Here is a 20,398-nt window from a genome sequence, read left to right as displayed (position 1 = left end):
AGAAAAGAAAAGAAAAGAAAAGAAAAGAAAAGAAAAGAAAAGAAAAGAAAAGAAAAGAAAAGAAAAGAAAAGAAAAGAAAAGAAAAGAAAAGAAAAGAAAAGAAAAGAAAAAAGATGTTTACTGGTGGCACAACATATAGATAATATTAAAAACTGGCTTGCATGGGGACCAAAGTATGTCTACTTGGAAGTTATATCACAGAGACTGTAAGCAATTTACAGAAGTTAAGTTAGTTTTGCATATACAGGAGTTGCAAACTTAGAGAAAACACACTGAAATATAGAACACACACAGACAAAAAAAAAGATGTATATATATAAACCTCCACACAGTCATCAGGGGTTGGCCTAAATCAGCAATTGCCACCATTGACAAAGAAAGGAACCAAAAAAAACCACCACCACCATGACCACCAAAACAACAACAACAACAACAAAAAAAAAGGGGGGGGGAGAAAAACAAACAAACTGAAAAAAAAAGGGGGGGAGAAAAACAAACTAAAAAAAAAAAAATCTCATTTATTTTACAGAAACAATGTCCTGTAGTCTGCTTAACTGTTTTGTAGAATCTTTTATCCTCTCTACTCCTCATGCAGGAATAAAACCAAACCAAACCAAGCAACAACAGTAGCAACAACAACAAAAAGCAAGCAAACAAAGGAACAGAAACAAAACAAACAAACAAATGAAAAAAAATCTTTTTTGCTTTTTGGCAAAGTTTGTGAGTTTTTTTTTGGGGGGGGGTCAATGTTGAATCATTATGTTTTGTCTCATTAATTGGCCTCTTTTTCCTTCTAGGCTGGAACAGTTCTTTCATCATGTGAAACCAAATGTCATCCATGGTTAATTCTAAAATACCGATGACTCGCAGACCAACCCCTGAGAAGTCAAGGATGAGGCTTCTCCTTGCCGAAAGAAAAGGAAACTAGGTCTTGCTGTTACAAAACATTTGATTACATCACAACAGTTCTCTTCAAATAAAAGATCAGTGATACGCCAAAGAAAATAAGATATATCAAGAAAACATGTGGTATCCTCTTCTTTTTATAATATTTATTTACTTATTTATTTATTTAGTATTTTTGTTTGTACTTCCTGAAGAAGGTGCTCCTTGTGTAGATATTTAGAGTACATTGGGTGCAGAGTGGTGGTTGGAGGTTAGGGTCAACTTTGCTGTCCGCTCCGTGGATTTTACAGGCGATTTGCTCTTTGCTTTAAGAAGAGAAAGTGATATTGGAAAAAGTCAGCACTTTTAGATTAAAGCAAAGCACCCTTCACAAAGCCACAAACAAGAAGCAGGACAGAAAGTCCATGGCTTGTAGCTATCCTCGCACCTGCGGAAGAAGTTATAAGATATTCGCTCATCTTGCAGATTTCCAATGCTCCTTATAAGGCTGTTTTAAACATACACATTTATATATTTAATTAGCTCGCCAGGTTGGCTCTGGTGCCCATGAATGTCTTGGCATGCACTGCAAATAACAACACATACAAAGTATTTCAGTCCCAGGGAGGTTTTCTGTTTTGCTTTGCTTTTGTTTCTTGTCTGTTTTTTAAAACAATGTTATCCAGTGGAACAATATACCAAGAGGAACACATCCAAACACCTTCCACTTCAAAGCATTCTTTACAAAATCATTTCTAGCATCACATCATTGCCTACTAGCAAAAAAATATAAAATAAATAAAATAAGATAAAATATGATGCCTACTAGCTATAGAGTATTTCCTTGTAAAACAGAAGAGATACTGACAAAGGGCTATGCAATTTACAATGGGAAAACAGAATGCTAAGTATTTCAACTATTTATTTTGAGCAATAGAATTTTCTCAGATTCTTTTTTTTTTTTTGAAAGCTATGAAAACAATTGCCTATATTGTTTCTCAAAACATAGCTTTATATTTTAAGCATCATAGCAGAATAAAAAAATTCAGAACTACATTAATTAAATTGAAATATTGGCACATGAAAGACATGAGGATTTAGATGTCTTACACAGCAAGATAACTTCCTATGATTAAAAAAAAAAAAAAAAAAAAAAAAGGTCCAGAATTTGAAACATATTATTTGAGGTGAAAACCATAAGTTTCATTTTTATTTGGTTATGCCATAAATAAAATTCTTATTATAACAGGTTTAATACATGACTAATAGAATTTATTACTATGCTGTTTATTTGAAAGAGATGAATCTTATTGATCATCAGGCATCAATTCTATAATGAAGTGCTGATAGTGTTATAAGCAGTCCATAATACTGTTGGACTTTCCACAACTGATTTTTTAAATCATTTAAACATGTATAAGATTCTTCTATGAATAATTTAATATTAAATTGAATACTGAATTCCATTGCAGCCCCAAAAAGCACATTTATCTTCTCATCAACAACACATACAACAGAAAAATAAAAACAAAATAAAACAAAACAAAACAAAAATAAAGATAACTGCTCTTTTTTTTTTTTTTTAAAGTTTTCAGGCATTTATCAGTAAAATATTTATCTATCTGCTATTTTTATAACTGTAGCAAGAAGCATTTTAGTTTCTCCCTTTACTATTTTTTTCCCTTCAAAAGGGGTTTTTAAATTAAATCCCAGATCTGTGAACAGAGCTTTCTTGTATTTAACATGTAAATATATGTTATGCCATGTAAACATATGGCATATACAGTAGTTGTTATAGAAGACAGTCCTCTGTAACACACACAAGAGTTTCTAAATAACAGTAATATTTAAATTATCCACATGTGAAAGGAACTTCAGAATGAATATTAACTTTTAAATACAGCCATGTCACAAACACATAATGAATGTTTTCCAAGAAGTCCAAGGGAACTCTATGCCTAGTTCCTGCTGAAGGTAGACAAGAACAAACCTATTTGCCTCTTGCCTGTCTCACAATGCTACTACCTACACTATGCTGCAGTAATTTGCTGGGCTTCTCAAATCACTTGTTCTGTATGACGAACAATCAAACAAACAAGAAAATTTGTTACAAGTTCTTCCTGTGGTTTGTTCTTGTACAACTACTATTTACAAGCTGGTACCCAAGGGTCAGGTTTAATTTCTAGTTTTGGTTTTGTCATGGAGTGGCTTTATTCTGTCTTTCATATATGTATAAAATTTGTCATTTGGCAGATTTTTATAAAAGATTTTATTTCCTTAATTAGGTTAGCAGAACATAGTTACTAAACCTATTTGAGTGCTAGATTAGTTCATATTATATTGAATTATTTTCACTTGTTTATTTCTATTTAAATATCTTTTTGATTGAATTAGGGAAATATACTGCTAAAGACAATTCCAGAGAGGTCTTTGGAGATTTTCTCTACATAATAGTTATAAAATGCAAATAAGGAAATAGGATAAATACTTTTTTTTTTTTTTAATATTAATGATATTACAATTGAGAATTTTAAAACTGCAATGTTAATTTTAAATCTGCAATTTTAAACGAAGAGAAAATGTACAATAAAAAATAGATTTATCTAAAATTACTTCACCGGTGGACAAGCAGCACCATAATATTTTCAGAAAAAGCATTCCTTGATTTTTGTTTTGTTTTTCCTTTCTGGTATGACAATACATAGGTCCACAAATTAGGGGTCATACAGTTACTGTATAAATAATGATGTCCCTCCAAACTATATCACATTTTGCAAACGTTCTTCTGTAAACAAGTTTGTTTATCTTGGGAGGAATTTGGGATAAAGTACACACATTAAGTGCAAGCTAAAGCAATAGAGAACACAGAGAAAATGTTGGGATAATATTAACACAAATTCAGCTTCTAAGTGAAGAAAGGCTCTTAGGATTGCTGGAAATCACTTTAGGCATGTTTTTTGTACTGTGTCCTTTGTATAGTTTCAGGATCTGGTTAGTATATCCTAATGTCATATCAGAGATGCATTCAATGGTTAAAGAGTTTCCAAAATGCTGCCAAATGCAAATGATATATTTACAGTAATAGCTCACCCTCAATAAAATTGATTTGCAATCCACAGTAACAAATATGGCTGTTAGGTGAACTTTCATCTTTTCCATGATGCCTTAAGAAATAATACAACTGGAGTTTAAATATACCAAGGTTTGACTTTTTTTTTTTTCTTTTCTTTCTTTCTGTAGATACATAAAATAACTTAATTTGTTCTCTCATGAACCCAAGAATCTCGTTAGATTTTGGAAGAGCAAAAGTTGCAAATAATATGGCACTTTAAATATACATTTAATACATATATACATGTTATATATATATACATAATAATATACATTTTAAAACAGAGTTTTGTTGCATTATTTTTAGACTTAAGTCAGAAGAAAGCTAGAGATCTAAATCCAAATGTCTAAACAATATGGAATATCCAAATTTGGACTTTTCATAAAGATCTGTACGTGGTGTACATTTCTGAGCAGGACTTAAATAGTATCACTGGAAGTGTGAGCACAGTAATATAAGTAAAACACTGTTGATCTGGTTGTGGATTTGCTAAATCAGTTGCTCATTTCCCTGTTATTTCTAACATCATCTTCTAAGTAACATAATGGCAGTTAAAAGAGATTTTATTGCAGGTCAAGAGTAGTGGGCAAAGCTCGACTAATATTATGTTACCCTCAAAGACAATAACCTGGAGAAATAATGGTAGTATGAGTGCATATTTTATTTCTGCAGTGTTGGTTAAGCTCTATCTGATGTGTGGGTCAAGGTTTCCCACATTTTGGCCTATCAGCCATTGGGATCCAGTTAAATTATTGCTGAGCGTAGTGAATCCCTGTGTGTTGTTTTTTGTTTTCTGTCACATCAAGAAGAGCAAATGTTCATGAAACATTTGCCCTTCTCCTGTAAACAAACGGCGCTTTGCCAAAGGCATACAATCATGAGATATGGCTCTGTTCAATATTACAAGAGTAATTCATGTAATTAAACTCCTTGAAACTGTGATTTATTCTAATATGTCCTTTACTTAAATGCCAGGAAAACAGAGAGAAGAGAACAATAGTAATAAATAATTGTGATCTTATTGTTCATATTAATAAAATAATCTCTGTCACATATGCTGAAGCATATTTCATAGCTCATAGTGTATGGACCAAATGACGGAGCATCAAATTTGTCCAGTTAATTAAATTAATTTAAAGTATATTCTAAGTACAAAACATTGCATATCAGCTGAAGTTATAAATTTCTAGTTAGCCCTAACTGATCAAAAAGCTTGTTATTCACTGCATGCCTGAATGACTATAGTCCTTGAATTACTATATATCCTTGCTTTCACTAGGATATTGATCAGACAAAGTTTGTATAAAAATATATGGAGTTTTATGAACCAGGCAGAGAAAAGTTAATATTGGCTTCATGATTTTGCCCATTTATTTTTCACTGCTGGACAAAACAGAAATTTGTAAGTAAAGCAGCTGTTTCAGGCCCTACAGTTTAAGAATCTTCTATTTGTAAGATCACCTGGTATACTTAATTATGTTGGACGTGAAGCAGTTTACATCTGCAAGGACTGAAATTTAGCAAGTTTGCCATACCTTTTGCTTGCTGAGACCTGGAAAGTCACTGGGATGTAATAGCCTACAGCATTCTAACACTCAGTACCTAATTCCTCAGTAAATAAATAAATAAATACATTCTTGCAGGTTCATTTACAATGAGTGTATTACTCACATATATACCAGAGTGAATCTGTGAGTTCAACAGCACTGCTTCAATGTTTTATTAAGCATGTACATTTAATGAGGTTATCTTTCAGTTTTCTTTAAGCAGTAAGCCACTGATCACAAGGGAAGAATAATGTTTGAGTATAGTCCTGGTTTCGTGCTGACCAGTACAGGAAAAATACAGCCAGTCACACAAAGGTCTGTTCTAGATTCTTTATATCTATTACATGATGACAAACTATCTCTGTATATATATTGGGAAGTGGGCAAGTGTGTGTGTGTCCTTTTTCCTTTTCTTGAATACCATTTGGTCTTTTGAAATCAAATGGATGCTAAAATATAGCCAACTTCTTTTTTTTTTATTTATTTATTTTTTTCTATAGGAATTTTTGCTGGTATCTGCCATTTTGAAGTGCCTGGTTTTCTGTTTTGCAAAAATCACATTTGCTATATATACTGTTACATTTGAAACAGCCTGCTTGTCAATCCCAGCTCAAACAACATGAAATCATAATTTATCATAATTTCCATTTAAAATATGTAAGAGTTACTGCCTTAATTTTATTGTGGAAATTCATTAATCATTAAATTTATTAGAAGGTATTTGCCTTTGTGGAAATTCATTAAGCATTAAATTTATTGGAAGGTATTTGCATTTTTATGTAAAAAAAATGTGGGTAAAAACTGTTGAGTCTATCAGAAATTTTATTTGAATATGTTTCACAAAGATTTGAAATAAATAGATTCTTCCTCTCTGGCCCATCAATTGCTACTTTTTCTATTCTTCTGAACTACAGAAATCCCAGTTAACTATAGTTCTCCTGTATGGCTAGAATATATACCCACACTGGGGAAGAAAATTTCCCTTCAACAAATGTAAGGTCTACCTTTCCCTCCCCATATTTATTTCAAGGATCAATCACTTGTGTTTGATTTTGGGGAAGTGATCAATAAAAGCATTAGGCATTATATTCAAGCCTCCTAATGTAGATGTTTTCTTCCAGTACATCTTTTTCCGTTAGCTATACAATAGTCAGATTTCTATCAACATAACATAGTGTGAATTGCCCATCACTGTCTTCGGTGAGTGTACCACACCACACTGGGCAAATAACTTCATCTTATATACCAGAAAAAAATGTATCTGAACTTCTGTTTTTGTTTGATTGTTTTGTTGTTGTTGCTGCTGTTTGTTTTGTTTTGTTTGTTTTTAGAATTTTGGAATAAAACTACTGCTGGTGGAATTTTAGAAATTGATGGGAATTTGGAATGGGCTATGTATTACATTTCCATGAAGCCTACTTAGACTTTGTAGACAGTGTGTAGCTCTGTTCATTTCCATATCACTGATCTTTCCTATTTGTGTTACCCAGAAGAATAGGTGAGGGAGAGGGCTGGGATACATAGCTAGACTGCTATTCCCTAGCTTTCTGGAACTGAGATGACCAGGCAAACTGAGGTTTTCAGTGCTGTCCCAGGTCAAAAGAAAATGAGAACTTTCCAACCCTGAGCAGAGGAGAGAACTCTGACAGAGATTTATACCACAATAACTCCTGTAGCTCTTTCTAGGCTGGGACAGGTCACAGCCTTGAATTCACTTCCTGTTATAACTAAAGCCATGTTCTAATTTAAACTTGTGATTGAAATACTTGGAAGAGGAAAAACCTAAGGAGAATTAAAACCTTGGTAGCATGTAGTACAATGATACATGGCTTCAGGCAGTTGTCCAGAACAAGTCATAATAAATCTGTGGAAGGGCAATTGTTATCAATATGAAGAAAGAAAGACAGATTAATGTAATTTTTAATGATCTCTGCAATTTCATAATGCCAAGATGGCCAGAAGTGCAAGTGCAAATATGCTGGTGTGAACATTCATAGGATTTTACATTTAGGCTGTTTTCTGTCTTTCCTTGCATCAACCCATACCCAAGGCAAAAATTAAGCCTTGTTCTTCCTCTGCAACCTGAGGGTCATAGTTTTCTTTTTAATTCTTCAGACAGTTCATTACTCATTCTTTAACCCTTAACTACAACCAGGGCTCCTAATTAGGGCATCATTCACTATGAAGAAGCTAAAATGACCTCTAATGTAATTCTAAAAATTAAAGATGAGAATGAGATCATCAAAATTATCTGAACATGTCATTCTTTTAACTTGAGCAGACAGTAGGGAGGGGGTAACATCCCTAAACATATAGCTGAAGTGGAAGTGATCAACATTTGTAGATTTTCATATCATTCTGATGAGAATAGTTAAAAATCACTGCTGAGTTTGAACACATTTTCTTCAGGAAGATGTGTAATTGGCTTATTCCACCTCTAGGATAATTTTTACTCTGTCTCATCTCCTTTATCCTGTCATTTACAATTATCATTTCCATTAGTGCATTTCCTTCTGTTTTAATAGTGTAACTTGGTTTAAATTGCATTAATATGTAGCTCAGAAGAAAATAATATTTTACTTACTAGCAGGGTAGAGTGTGTCAGAGTCAAAATGATCTTTGAAACAAGACACACAGCTTTAATCTTTAGTTTTGCAAATTCTTCCTTCTGGCAACTTAAACATTTTTTAGTGCTCAGCCACCTCACTTTTCATGTGCTCAGCCAAGGATATAGTGAGCCCTTGTTGTCTCTGAAGTATTTAGAAGATGTACAAATAAAACTAGTTCCACTACTAGGCATTTACTATATTGTTGACAGTTTTTTGTTGTTGTTGTTGTTGTTGTTTTGTCTTTATACTGTAACTTCCCTAAGTAACTTCTTGTTCTGAGGAGAATGACATTCTCTGTATCTGGGGCTCTCAGTCACAGATCTCCACACATTACCATTTGTAGATGATATCCTGATTCTCTTCCTCCTTTTATTTAGTGTCTGAGCCTGAAATTATTATCTTTTTTTCTTTCTTTCTTTTTTTCTTTTTCTTTTTTTTCCCCCATATTGGCTGTCTCTTCACATGTAAGTAATACATTGACTTCAGCTGTTAAATTTTTAGTGAGATAGTAGGTTTACGGAAAGGGGTTGCTAAGAGAGGTGCTTGCACGTAGTAGGTGAAACACCGTTAACTACTTAAATTAAAACAGTGTGAGAAATAGTCCAATACACAATGCTCATTGCAACAGTTAAAAGCTGAGAGGGATGGGAGAGGAGTAAGTTCAGGCAAATGCAGGCACTAATTTAGTTATGCGGTATTGTTTGCAAACCACTGGTAGCATGCTTTATGACTACTCTTAACAGCACTGGGCACCCTTTTATTCCTGAAAACCATGGATATAAAATGACAGGTTTTTTTTTTTTTTTTTTTTTTTTTTTAATATGTGACAGAAAAATATGTAAACTGATGCATTTCTATTAATTTGTATGAAATGGTTGATTCCAAAGTAAATGCATATTTTTTTCTGACTGACCTATGGCATCCCATCCTCATCCCTTCACCTGCATATAGCTATGCCCCACCCTAAATGAACATGGTAATTTCACCTGCTAATTAAAATTCTTCTTGAATTGACTGTTGTTAGCAACCACCTTCTACTGTTTTAGATAAAGCTGGCTCTAGCATGCCTTGCTCAGAATTTTTGTAATATACATAAATGTGTGTATATTTGATATATGCATCATTATAATGAAACAGAGACATTTCTGAAAGATACCATAAAGTTGCAGTAAAAAGATTTATTTGGAAAAAAATATAATTGAACTCATCTTTATCCTCCTGCTTTGCTTTTTGCACCCTGTTCATCCTTTTATCAGAAAAAAAAAATCTTAAATGGGATGATACTTAATATTACTCTATCTTCTTCAACAGTACTGTCATACCAAGAAGCACATACAAGAAGGGTTATTATAACATAGACAGAAGGAAAATTGTCATTTTTTATAAATATTTCAGCATGAGATATTCAATCCCTTTGCTCACTTTTTACATGTCTTAGGCTTATGTCTGACATACAGTCAGCTGGATCTCTTTTTATGATTTACATAAGAGCTATTTTCATGGAATTCACCTAAGCTCCCCTTTATCTGTACCCATCTGACTGGATGAGTCTGTTTTCTTCTGTCTGATTCCTAGACTGTAAGTGTTTTGAGTTTGGGACCATTCTTCTAATCCTTTGCCTGGTGGATAATGCACTTGTTATAGAGATTAGAACAATGACTGATTATCAAAACATCCCTCTGTCTAAGGACTATGACTCATGAGCTCTTAATGGCTTTAACTGGAGCAGTTTAAGGTGTTAGTGTCTCCATCTATCTACCTCCCCATCTGGTGGAAATTAAAACCCCAACAGAAGGAGTAACAGGAGTAAACCCCATTCCATCTCTTTATCTACCATAATTTAACAAATTGATGTTTTAGTTTATCATCTGTTATAGTCCAGTGACTTCATTCAATGTTCAGTCCTGTGAATTAGGACAGCTGAGCAGCTGACACATTTTTTGTTCTGTTGCCCAGGTTTCGGGCAACAACTCCTGATCTGCACAAGACAGAGACTTTGGGGTAACATTTAATTGTAAGAGCAAATCAGAGGGTACAACTCAAAGCATTCACCCTTCCTGTTCCTTTGATATAAAAAAAAAAAAAAAAAAAAAAGTCTATCACCCCTACAGTCAGTGTAGTAGTTTAAAAATGGTGGATCACTAGAATGCATTTTGAAGGATTTGTGTGAAATCCTGCATCAATTCTATCTTATTCACATTCTAAATTGCTGGTTTTTTTTGGTTTGTTTGTTTGTTTGTTTTTGTTTTTGTTTTTTCAGATATTTTTTAACATTCTGAGGTGTGGTTTAACCCATAAATATAAAATGTCATTCTTTTTTGTTGAAAGATTTTTCAGGTATAAAATGATCATTGATCAGTACATATTGTATGCATGTGAAGAATTAAACAGGACACTAATATAGGTCTTTGAGCTGTTATTTTGACAGAGCTTTGGACAGGCACAATGCTGTCTAACCATATTCTCCAATAGTATTATATACTATAAATCAGTATTCTAATAAAGGACTTTGAGACATCTGAATGTCTAGCTTACTGTGACATCTACTGTAAGTTCTTGGCTTCATTTGATCTTTCTCCTTGATGAAATATCTTTAACTTTTTTTCACTTGCGCAGGATGAAATGGAGAAAATAGACCATAGCCATATAGTCATGTTTAAAAGGGGTTTTCCTCTTCTTCCTCTTCCCCGTTTTCTCAGGAGATCCAGCTCCCTTGCAAGGGCTTCAGTTGGGTGGCCAAAAACCTCCCTGTGTGTTACTGACAACAGTAGAAGCTGAGTGAATAACACCAGTAGGACTGGAAGCAGAAGTAGCATTCTGATTTGTTATTTATATTTTTGTTGCTGTTGATGCAAAAACAGAGTCTATGTGCAAAGGGCTAGGAATGCCATCTGTGGCAGTTAACTTTCCCTTTTTTATTCTTTTCAGCACACTAGGCACTTTTATTCCAAGACAGAAGTATTTGTGAGTAGGTGGGGCGACAAATTTCAGTGAGGTGGATCAGACTGGAACACCCACACAGACAGAAAGATGGATTGCCAAATAGTTTGATGGCAACTTCCTCATGATAAGGTAAAATTAAGGTTTTGGGGCAGAGTCTTCTCTTCACAAGACCAGAAATCTTCATCAGCTTATCTTCAAATGACATCTGGTTTTATCATCAGCAATGCAGGATTAATTATTACTGTAACTGTGAAGAAGCTTAAGTGTCTGGAATATTTTATCATGAATTGTTTAATCAAACTGAAAATCCCTGTTCAGAGAATAAGAAAATACTAAGAGCATTGAGCTTTCAAGACAGTCTTGGAAGAAAAAAATAAATAATAATAATAATAAAAAAAAAGCCACCAAGAACATTTGCCTCTCCCTTAATTTGAATAAGTTGAAAAACAACAATTTTTAGGTATAAACTTCCGGATAAAGCTTGGATTCTTCTTATAATTTATTCTCACTCTATGAGTGGGGGAGAATTCATCCTCATTCTTATGCTTGAGCTATTTTTTTTGCTATTGTAAATGAATGCCATTCTTTTTGCTTCAGCATTCATCCATTCAAACCAGCAGAAAATTCTAGCCATTCTTTTAAATTATCATAGTGATATTATTTATAAGTGATGAAAAGGATTTTCATAATGAAGTAGTGCACCATACACAAGAATCTTCCTGCTCATCAAAAAAAAAAAAAAAAAAAAAAAAAAAAAAAGGTCCTCTGCTTTGCTGTATGTGTGTCAAGTAACAAATGAGTTGTGTTTCGAAGCAAGGAAATCCCATCAGTTATTTCAAGAGCAGGCCCTGTCACACATGCTGCAATCTCTGATGACCCAGTGCGAGCTGCCTGATTGTGTAGCAATGAAAAGCAATTTGAGCAATTTGAATGAGCTGACAAGAAACTCATAAACAGCTTCTCTTTTTACTTCCTCTTTTCTTCCTCTCTCTCTCTCAACATCTCTCCCTCTCTCTAAATCTCTTTCTTTCCTAACTGTGTGGCCCATCTGCAATCTTTATTATAGTTAACTACCAACTAAAGTTATATCATGCATGTAGAATAGAATGAGTGTGATTCTGCTTCTCAGGGAACTCTTGTGGGGTTCCATACCAGACCTTTATATATTAGTTTTGTTCTGTAGGTAAGTCTGAAGGGTTAATTTTTAAATAGCTAAAAGAAAAGATGTGAGTAAGTACATACACAACAATAGCATATGAAATGCCTAATATTTCAGTAATGTTACTAAAAGAACAGGAAAGATCTTAGTATACAGTTGTCTAGATAACAACACAGATAGAAAAACGGTGAGATGATTGGTTTTTGTTTGTTTGCTTGCTTGTTTATTTATTTATTTTTTTCTTGGTTTGTTTTGTTTTGTGTTTTTTATTTTTTTTTAACTTTGTGTATTTAACTCCTGCCATGTTTGTCCTCATTGTTTCTGGGCTGACTTCATGGGAAACAAATACATTGTGTAGCACTCAAAGATGATTTTCCATGTCATCATGCATATAACCTGTGAGTTATCTGGAAAACCAACTCTTCAGCACTAATCCAGGTTATGTCTGAGTATCAAAAAAGGAAATCTGCCATGGAGTCCCCTTTCCTGTAGTAGGCTATTTCTAATCTGACATTATTTGCTTTCTCAAATTCTCTCTTACCCGTGCTTGTGGTTAGTTAAGGTTATTTCATGTTCCATTACAAACACAATCATTTTTACAGGTATACAGATTACACAGGAGTCACCATATATTTAAGATCAGAATCCATGATTATCTAAACAAATCTGAGATGGAATTGATTTTATTCTAGAGTTCAGTTTCAGTGCTTAACCATGGGCATAACTAAGAAGGTAAATAATCTCTCTGATTTCAAAGAGGATATGTTTGAAACTAAGTATACCCAGTACTGTCTGGCATGAGCATATGGTACTGAACAAGTGCTAAAACCCTTAGTACAACAAAAATGAACATATAGTGTCTGGGGAGTTCTTCCTCTTCTCAGTTCCTGAACATTTGTTTTTGTAAGAGAAATAGGATGGAATAGAAAGGTGGCAGTGGCATGGTGTCAGTGATTGGCAATAGCAATGAGGAATTGTTACAAAAAGTAGATAATATTTTGCATGATTTATGGCATCTATATTTAACTTGCGACAGGAGTTAGAATCCAAATTCAAATTCAGATCCACTAAAAAGTCTTAGTTACAGTTGGACTAAGGACCAGGAATAGGAGTTTAAATACTTATATGTTTATATTGTTTATAACAATAAGTATACATATATATATATTTTTTTTTTGAAAGGAATATAAGGCAGTGGTGAATTCATTCTCCTCTGGGACAAAGAGCAGAGTAGCACTTCTCTGAAGATACTTACAATTTCAAGGTCAACAACTAATTGCCTAGTAAGGTTACATTAATTAACATTTATAATGTATTCAGTTATTTCAGAGAAAATAAAAACAAGTAGAGTAATTTCATTTCAGGAAAAGAAAACTAAACACAAATTTCAAGTAAAAATAGAGACTGAGTTGTATACAGATCTAAAATGGGATAGTTGTTGCATCATCATTATGGAAGAATTTCTGAGAACTTCTGCTGATAAAGGTTTAGAACACGAACAGAAACCTCATTTGACTTTTGTTTTCACGTAGTCCTAAGAAAACAGAGACCTGACTTTTACTGTGCAATGATCACAACAACAGCTAGTGCCTACCAGCTGTGATTCCAAAAAAAAAAAAAAGAAACCTCAAAAGCTAGTCTCTCCTGTAATGAAGTAGTAATATTGGTTGTCACCTTGGTGGAAGCTAGAACGGTCCTTTCACCCCTTAACTTTAAAAAAAGATGTACAAACAAACAAACAAACAAAAAAACATAAGTTGGTATGTATCTCAGAAGATTTCAAATTAGACATGTTTTTAATGGGTAGTTAATAAAAGATTCCTGGATTCTGTAGATCTGTGGATAAAAATGGAGGTTGGAAGGAATGCCATCTGTTTATTAGTATCATCAGACTCAAGAAACAGGTTTTCATCCTTTTCTCTTGTATTCAAGACTGATGATCAGTTTCTCAGCATGATTTATGATGCCAGTAATCCAGGTCATTCTGTCTTAGGGAAGGAGCTTCTTCTCCTTTGAGCTCCTTTTCAAGTCACTTATTGCAATTCTGCCATCACAGGAATAGTTTTGGTATGTAGTTCAGTCAGCAGTTGAATTTTCTACTTCAGGAAAGAACAAAAGGTTGCAAGATATCTGCAAAGTCTGTATGTAAGCAGTGAGAAAATGGGTCTAATGTCATTTCTTCATTTGTAGTTACTCCCTCATGAGTTCTGTCAGCCTAATCTTTGTGAATCTGAAAAGCAACTAATGGCTTTGAGTGGTTTGACAAAACATGTCAGAACAGAAATAGTTTGGGGGATATATATGTCCTCAGTACCTCAAATTTTGCAGTCCTTTGTGTTGCTACAAATGTTGAGTGATTTGAGTGCAGCTAGCAGAGTTCATCTTGATTCATATCCATGAAAGACTGAGATTTGGTGCCAACTAGTTAGCTTGCTTTTGACTGAGTCCTTTCCAGCTCTTGGAGCCCAGTTATTTGCAACATTGCCTAGAGTTACAAGACCCTGTGATAACTCTGTACTTCTACCATTGGTCTAATATACTTTGTTATGAATTATGCAGGAAAAAAAAAAAAGTCTGTCACTCCACCTACATAGGACATTTTCTGGATATATGCAGATTAGTCTGTCAAATTCCTCAGATCTCAGATTCCTGTTATGCTGTGATGGCTTACTTCATTTGCTGCAGCCCATGAATATGAAATGAAAAGGTCAAGCACTGTTTGCTTTGACTTTTGCTCTCCCCACTTTTTTTTTTTTTTACTTTTTTTTTTACTTTGAAGATGTTGAATGCTTTACAGTGTATTATCTGAAGACTGTCTGTGGGATGTTCTTTTTAGTTCTTTCTTTCTATACTAAATCTCCATTACTCTAACAATAATAATTCTTTTAAATCTCACATAGCATTTTTCAGAGCAGAACAAAATACTGAATGAACCTCATACAACATCAGTTTGTTAATACTGGCTATATAGCCCCCTCACAGTTATTTTCACAGATATGCTTATTTTTGAGTAAAAACGGAGAATAGTAGAAACATCTGCTCAGCTGGGAAATGCTGATATTTGGCAGAAACATCTGGTCAGATGTGGAAAACTGATATTTTGAAATGGCAGTGACTGTCATCTGTTTTTCTAGAGCTACTTATTAAACATCTATTGCTAAGAAATAGCTGGAATTCTGCAGTATGCTTCAGGATGGAAGGAGTTAAGTAGAGTGCTAACTACCTTTCCAAAAAAATGTAAGGGACAAAATATTTGTATGACTGGAGCCAGTTTTTCTTACACTAGTAGCTGAGTTCTTAAAAAGTGGTTGAATACTTTTCCCAATAATTTCACAGTGTCACATTTCCCTCTGCTGTTAAAGTATTTTGCAATAGTCTGTGAACATGGCAGTAAAATTTATTGCTTGCTGAAAACTATATACTGGCTCTCTAACATTGGAGAATATTTGATACAGTTAGTAATACTTTTCAAAGAGTACTGCTGAAGTCAATGTATTAGCCAGCATGAATAAACATATCTCAGTCAACCCCTAGGTTTTTCAGATACAAACATGAGGTTAAATAGTGATTAATTTCTGTTCAGCTACGTTTCTGTGTTGTAGGTTGGATAGATGCACAATTTACATGTAATGTAATCACACAACGATGTTGTGTTTGCAGGTACCCTTAGCATTGTTTTGAAGAGAGGAATTTCTCATTTGACAGTATAAAGAGATTGTGTCGATTAGACATTGTAAAGAAAGGCTATTCTTTCTTATCTTCACCATCTCTTTTCTATTTTTCTGAGGTCTCACATCTACAGTCTCGCACTCCTCAGCTGAACTTGCTCCTTGACATTGCATTCTTCCCCTCCCCACCCCAGCACCTTGTGCTGTTTTTGTGGGTATTTCTGTGTAGAATGAGGTAAAATGGGGAGAAAATCAAAATTACATCATAGCTAGAAAACCAGGCCCACATATTCTAAAAAAAAAAAAAAAAAAAAAAGAAATCTTGGTTCCCAAAAGTTGAACTAATGTTCATCAAAAATATCACCAGCAATTACTCTGTAGTAAGTGACCATTAAATTGAATTAAGCCTAATATGGATTACTGATATATCCTGTTTCTTCAGTAGATAAGTTTCACCTCTGATGAATACACCGTTAATCTGTGCTCCATCATAAAATAAATGAATGAATATATCAAATTATATTTTAATCTTTTTAATTTTAAAATTATATATGATTGGGATTGGCTGTACTTGTTCTACAATAATCTTTGCTCAAGGAAAAAAAATAGAGATGATTTTTTTCTCAGTTTATTTTATGAGGTCTTTTGCAGGTAATGGCTTACTAGCTCTCAAATAACAAATGTCCACTACTTTTGCGATACATTTTTAAGAATAGAGGCATAAACAGTATTATATATTCAATTATATATCTGAGGTGGATCAGCTGTTGTGAGCACACTTTGGCCCCACTACAGTATAATCTGTCTATACAATTCATAAACTTGTGACTATTTTAATTAATTTCACATAGAACTGAAAAAAACACAGTTTTCATTTTATGGACAAGTCTGCTACTTTGAAATACAGGGAAAGAGATCTAAATGTAAGTTTTAAATAAATCAATCAATAAATGTTCACAGAGATAAAATTGTGGTAGTATGTGCATCATCTCTTCCAATAGAAATAATAGTTTTCATATGAATAACAAGATTTTTCCATTCTGTAAAGGAGTGTATTTTCCTTATCAAAATGTTTTCCTAAGATTATGCCTGTGAGGTGAAAGTGATTTCACAATAGCCATGATATGAAGTTTTGTTTCTGATGACATAGTGTTTGCTAGCAGTAGAATGATGCATCAAAACAAAAAATGTTAGTATTCATTACTTATTTTACACATGGTTGTGGTCTCCTGCCTTGTTAAACTGGACCCTCATTATAAAAAGAAGCAACCCAGAAACCCTTAAACTTGCATAGCTTATTTTCCAGAAGAATTTGATAATTTACAACATCTAAATTATTTATCTTGTACCTCTACAAGATGAAAGATATCTCTATTGCCATCATAAAGTAGTCAAGAGTTTCACCTCCTGTACATTCATGTACCTTTACATAACTGTAGAATTTACTGTATCAATGTACTTTGAATAAGTTTACTAAATTGATGAAATTTACTTTACTATAGAATTTACTAGATTTACTGTATCAATTTACTGAATTCAGTGATAATTGATATATGCTATTTATACAATGCGATACAAAATCTCCCAAACAAAATGTGTCAATTTATATGTGACAGACAATTGAGGCATTAACATTTTAGTGCTTGATTCAAAGTGTATGACCAAGCTTCTGAAGATGACAAATCTGCATTCTCTGACAAACTTACATTCTTTCTAAAGCCTACACAACAGAAAAATGACAAGAAGTATCTAAGGTCTGCTTAGATTTAGGAATCTAGTTAATTTTGAAAATAGAACTGACTAATTTTACAAAATGTTAAAGGTATAAAAGTTAGGTGACTGGCCTAAATCACTCTAGGAATAAAAACTTCTAGATAGGTTTTTTATTTCATTTATCATGCGCAGCCATTGTTAAAATAAGTCATTCACTGACATTCTCTTCTCTCCATTCACAATGGGGAAAGCTATGTCTTGATTAGAGACCTAACCTTAGATGAATGAGTAGAGGTGAACTCCACATATAGGAATTTAACTTTTTTTTGTTTCTTCTTCCCCGAAGCTGATTTTTCAGCTTTTAAGAACTAAGGAGATAGCAAGAGAGATAGGGTCAGAAAGATGGGGGAATAAATGAGCACCAGAATCTTCCCAGTCAGAATTCCTGTTTACCTCATTGAGTTAGTCTCCTTTTACATGCTGGTAAGCAATCAAGTGAAATACTCAAAATGCTTTACCATACCTGATTGTGGACTTTGTTTGGGGATTTTGGCTGCTGCTTCAGGGCTGGAAGTGGCACGTACACGTTGATTGGCAGAGTTATGGACGCTACTTGGAACAGCTGCTGAGATGTTTTTGCGAGGTTTCATGTCTTGCAACCACATTGGAGATGCCTCAAAGGCCTGCATTCGCCGAGAGTGGCTGTTAGCATTGACTTTGAGAAATGCCTGGGCCTTGTATTCCTGAAGGTCTCCATAGTTGGCATCGGTCACCCTGCACTCATACAAGCCTTCATCCTTTTTCCTCACTTTAGAAATCTGCAGCTTGTGGGAGATGTCATTCCCTTGTACTTTCACTGTCTGCAAATTTTCCAGGAAAACAAAACAAAACGAAACAGAAATACATCAGCTATTATACTTTCTCTGGGAAGGCTCTACATCAGATGTCCACTTGGCACATGTCCAGAGATCATGTGCCAAGTTAACCAGTGATGTAATTGTGCTTACTGCAGGGAAGTTACAGCTAGGATAAGTTTGACTATTTATATCTAGGATGATGTCTGATATCTTCTTTTCAAAACTGTTTAGATGGTTTACTCTGAAATGTCAATTGGCCTCAGACAAATAAAGCAAACTATCATATTTAATCCAATTAATTACTTCAGATTATGTTCACTTTTAATGAGCTTTCTTTTACAAACATAGTATCTGTTCGCTTTTTTGGTTAACCTTTTCAGTTAGTTGGCTATATTAAATAATCCAGCTTTTGAACTACTGTATTATCAATTCTGTTGGAGATGTTGGCCAATATTTAAACTTCTACAATAATTATTTATTACCTTAGCTTGTAGTCTTCACTACATTGAAATTGCATATTTGACATTCAGTTTGACTCCAGGCATGTCCAAACCTTAGGTATTTTTGGTTTATTAGCCATAACAAGATATCTTGTGTTGGGCAGTTCCTTTTGTCTCATTTATTTGTGTACTTATTAGAAGTCATATGTCATTTCTGTGATTTGACAATAGAAAGCAGCACATATTCAGGATATATATATATATTTTCAGCTAAAATCAGACTCCTGATTTATCTGTAATTGTTTTTAATACCTGAGAATAGTTTAATATATTTTTGTCTCACATACTTAAACATGTCTGAGCGAATTGTGCATCTAGAAATGTCTGAAAGACATTAAGACACATTAAGAAAAGTAACAGCAATTCTTTTCTGTACATTCATCACTTCAGATAATTTATATTTAATCATTTGGCTATTAATTTCTATATTGATTAATATCTGTTGTCCTACAGAAAGACAGTTAAAGGGGATTCAGTGGGACATAGAACTACATTACTTCCACACACCATTTAAACATGGATGCAATAGTTACCTGGTGTCATACCACTGATGGGCATTGGGGAAACATCAGGGTAATTAATATATGGTGGATCACAGAAATGGAGAGCTGTTAGATTGAAATCAGGCATGTGTTCTTGGTGACTATTTAACACATTGTTTCTGATAGCATGGCATACTATAGTCACCAGTATTGGCAAAGTGCTTTTTCTTCCTGCTTGTTAAATGGAAGATTGATACTTATGAATATGTTTTAAGGTACTGGATGGACCTTACAGCCTGTTGTAGGGTTTCCAGATTTGATTTTATTCTTGGAAATCTGAGTTGAAAATATAGATTGCATACTTTCTGGCATAACGTGCAATATCAATTAAACAGAACGTGTTGGATAGTTATTTAAACAACATTAAATAATAATAATAATTAATAATAACATTTCTAGTGAATAACTCGTATTCAGAAAAAGGATTAAAGAAGTTTCATATGAACCATATGGATGGAAAGAGAATCTGTGGGTCATATTCTGTCTCTATTTGCCCTCATGCAATATCTGCAAAATTAACAGAATTGCACAATTAGAGAGCAAAATATATTTTGGGCTTTGAATTTGAAATTTAGAAGTTTTTTTTTTTTTTTTTTTTTTTTTTTTTAATTTAAAACAATAGAAGCAGTGTATTTCAGAACAGTTTAAAAACCCACTACACGTATTTTTGCACCTCTTTAAATAATTTACTAAGTACATTTAAAAGTTTATTCTCCTATTCAAGAAGATATTTTCCTTTAGTATTAATGGGTATTCTTTGTATACCAGAAAGAAGGAAAGAGGGAAAGAAGGAAAGATGGAAAGAAGGAAAGAAGGAAAGAAAAGGAAGGAAGGAAGGAAGGAAAGAAGGAAGGAAGGAAGG

General features: G+C 33.6%; 1 protein-coding gene across 1 annotated transcript in view; it reads right to left on the bottom strand.

Annotated features, from left to right (window-relative positions):
- VSTM2A (V-set and transmembrane domain containing 2A) overlaps nt 1–19,074 on the bottom strand; it is a 37,199-nt gene extending 18,125 nt beyond the window's left edge. The window contains exons 1-2 of the mRNA XM_035316394.1: nt 19,048–19,074; nt 18,161–18,497 (exon numbers count right to left, since the gene is read on the bottom strand). Coding sequence (XP_035172285.1) covers nt 18,161–18,497; nt 19,048–19,074 — 364 coding nt within the window. The remainder of the gene's footprint in view (nt 1–18,160; nt 18,498–19,047) is intronic.
- Nucleotides 19,075–20,398: the final 1,324 nt, after the last annotated feature.

The sequence above is a fragment of the Oxyura jamaicensis genome, chromosome 2 (assembly GCF_011077185.1).
Source record: "Oxyura jamaicensis isolate SHBP4307 breed ruddy duck chromosome 2, BPBGC_Ojam_1.0, whole genome shotgun sequence".
NCBI classification, from domain to species: Eukaryota; Metazoa; Chordata; class Aves; order Anseriformes; family Anatidae; genus Oxyura; species Oxyura jamaicensis.
This window is presented reverse-complemented; position numbering and strand designations above follow the sequence as displayed.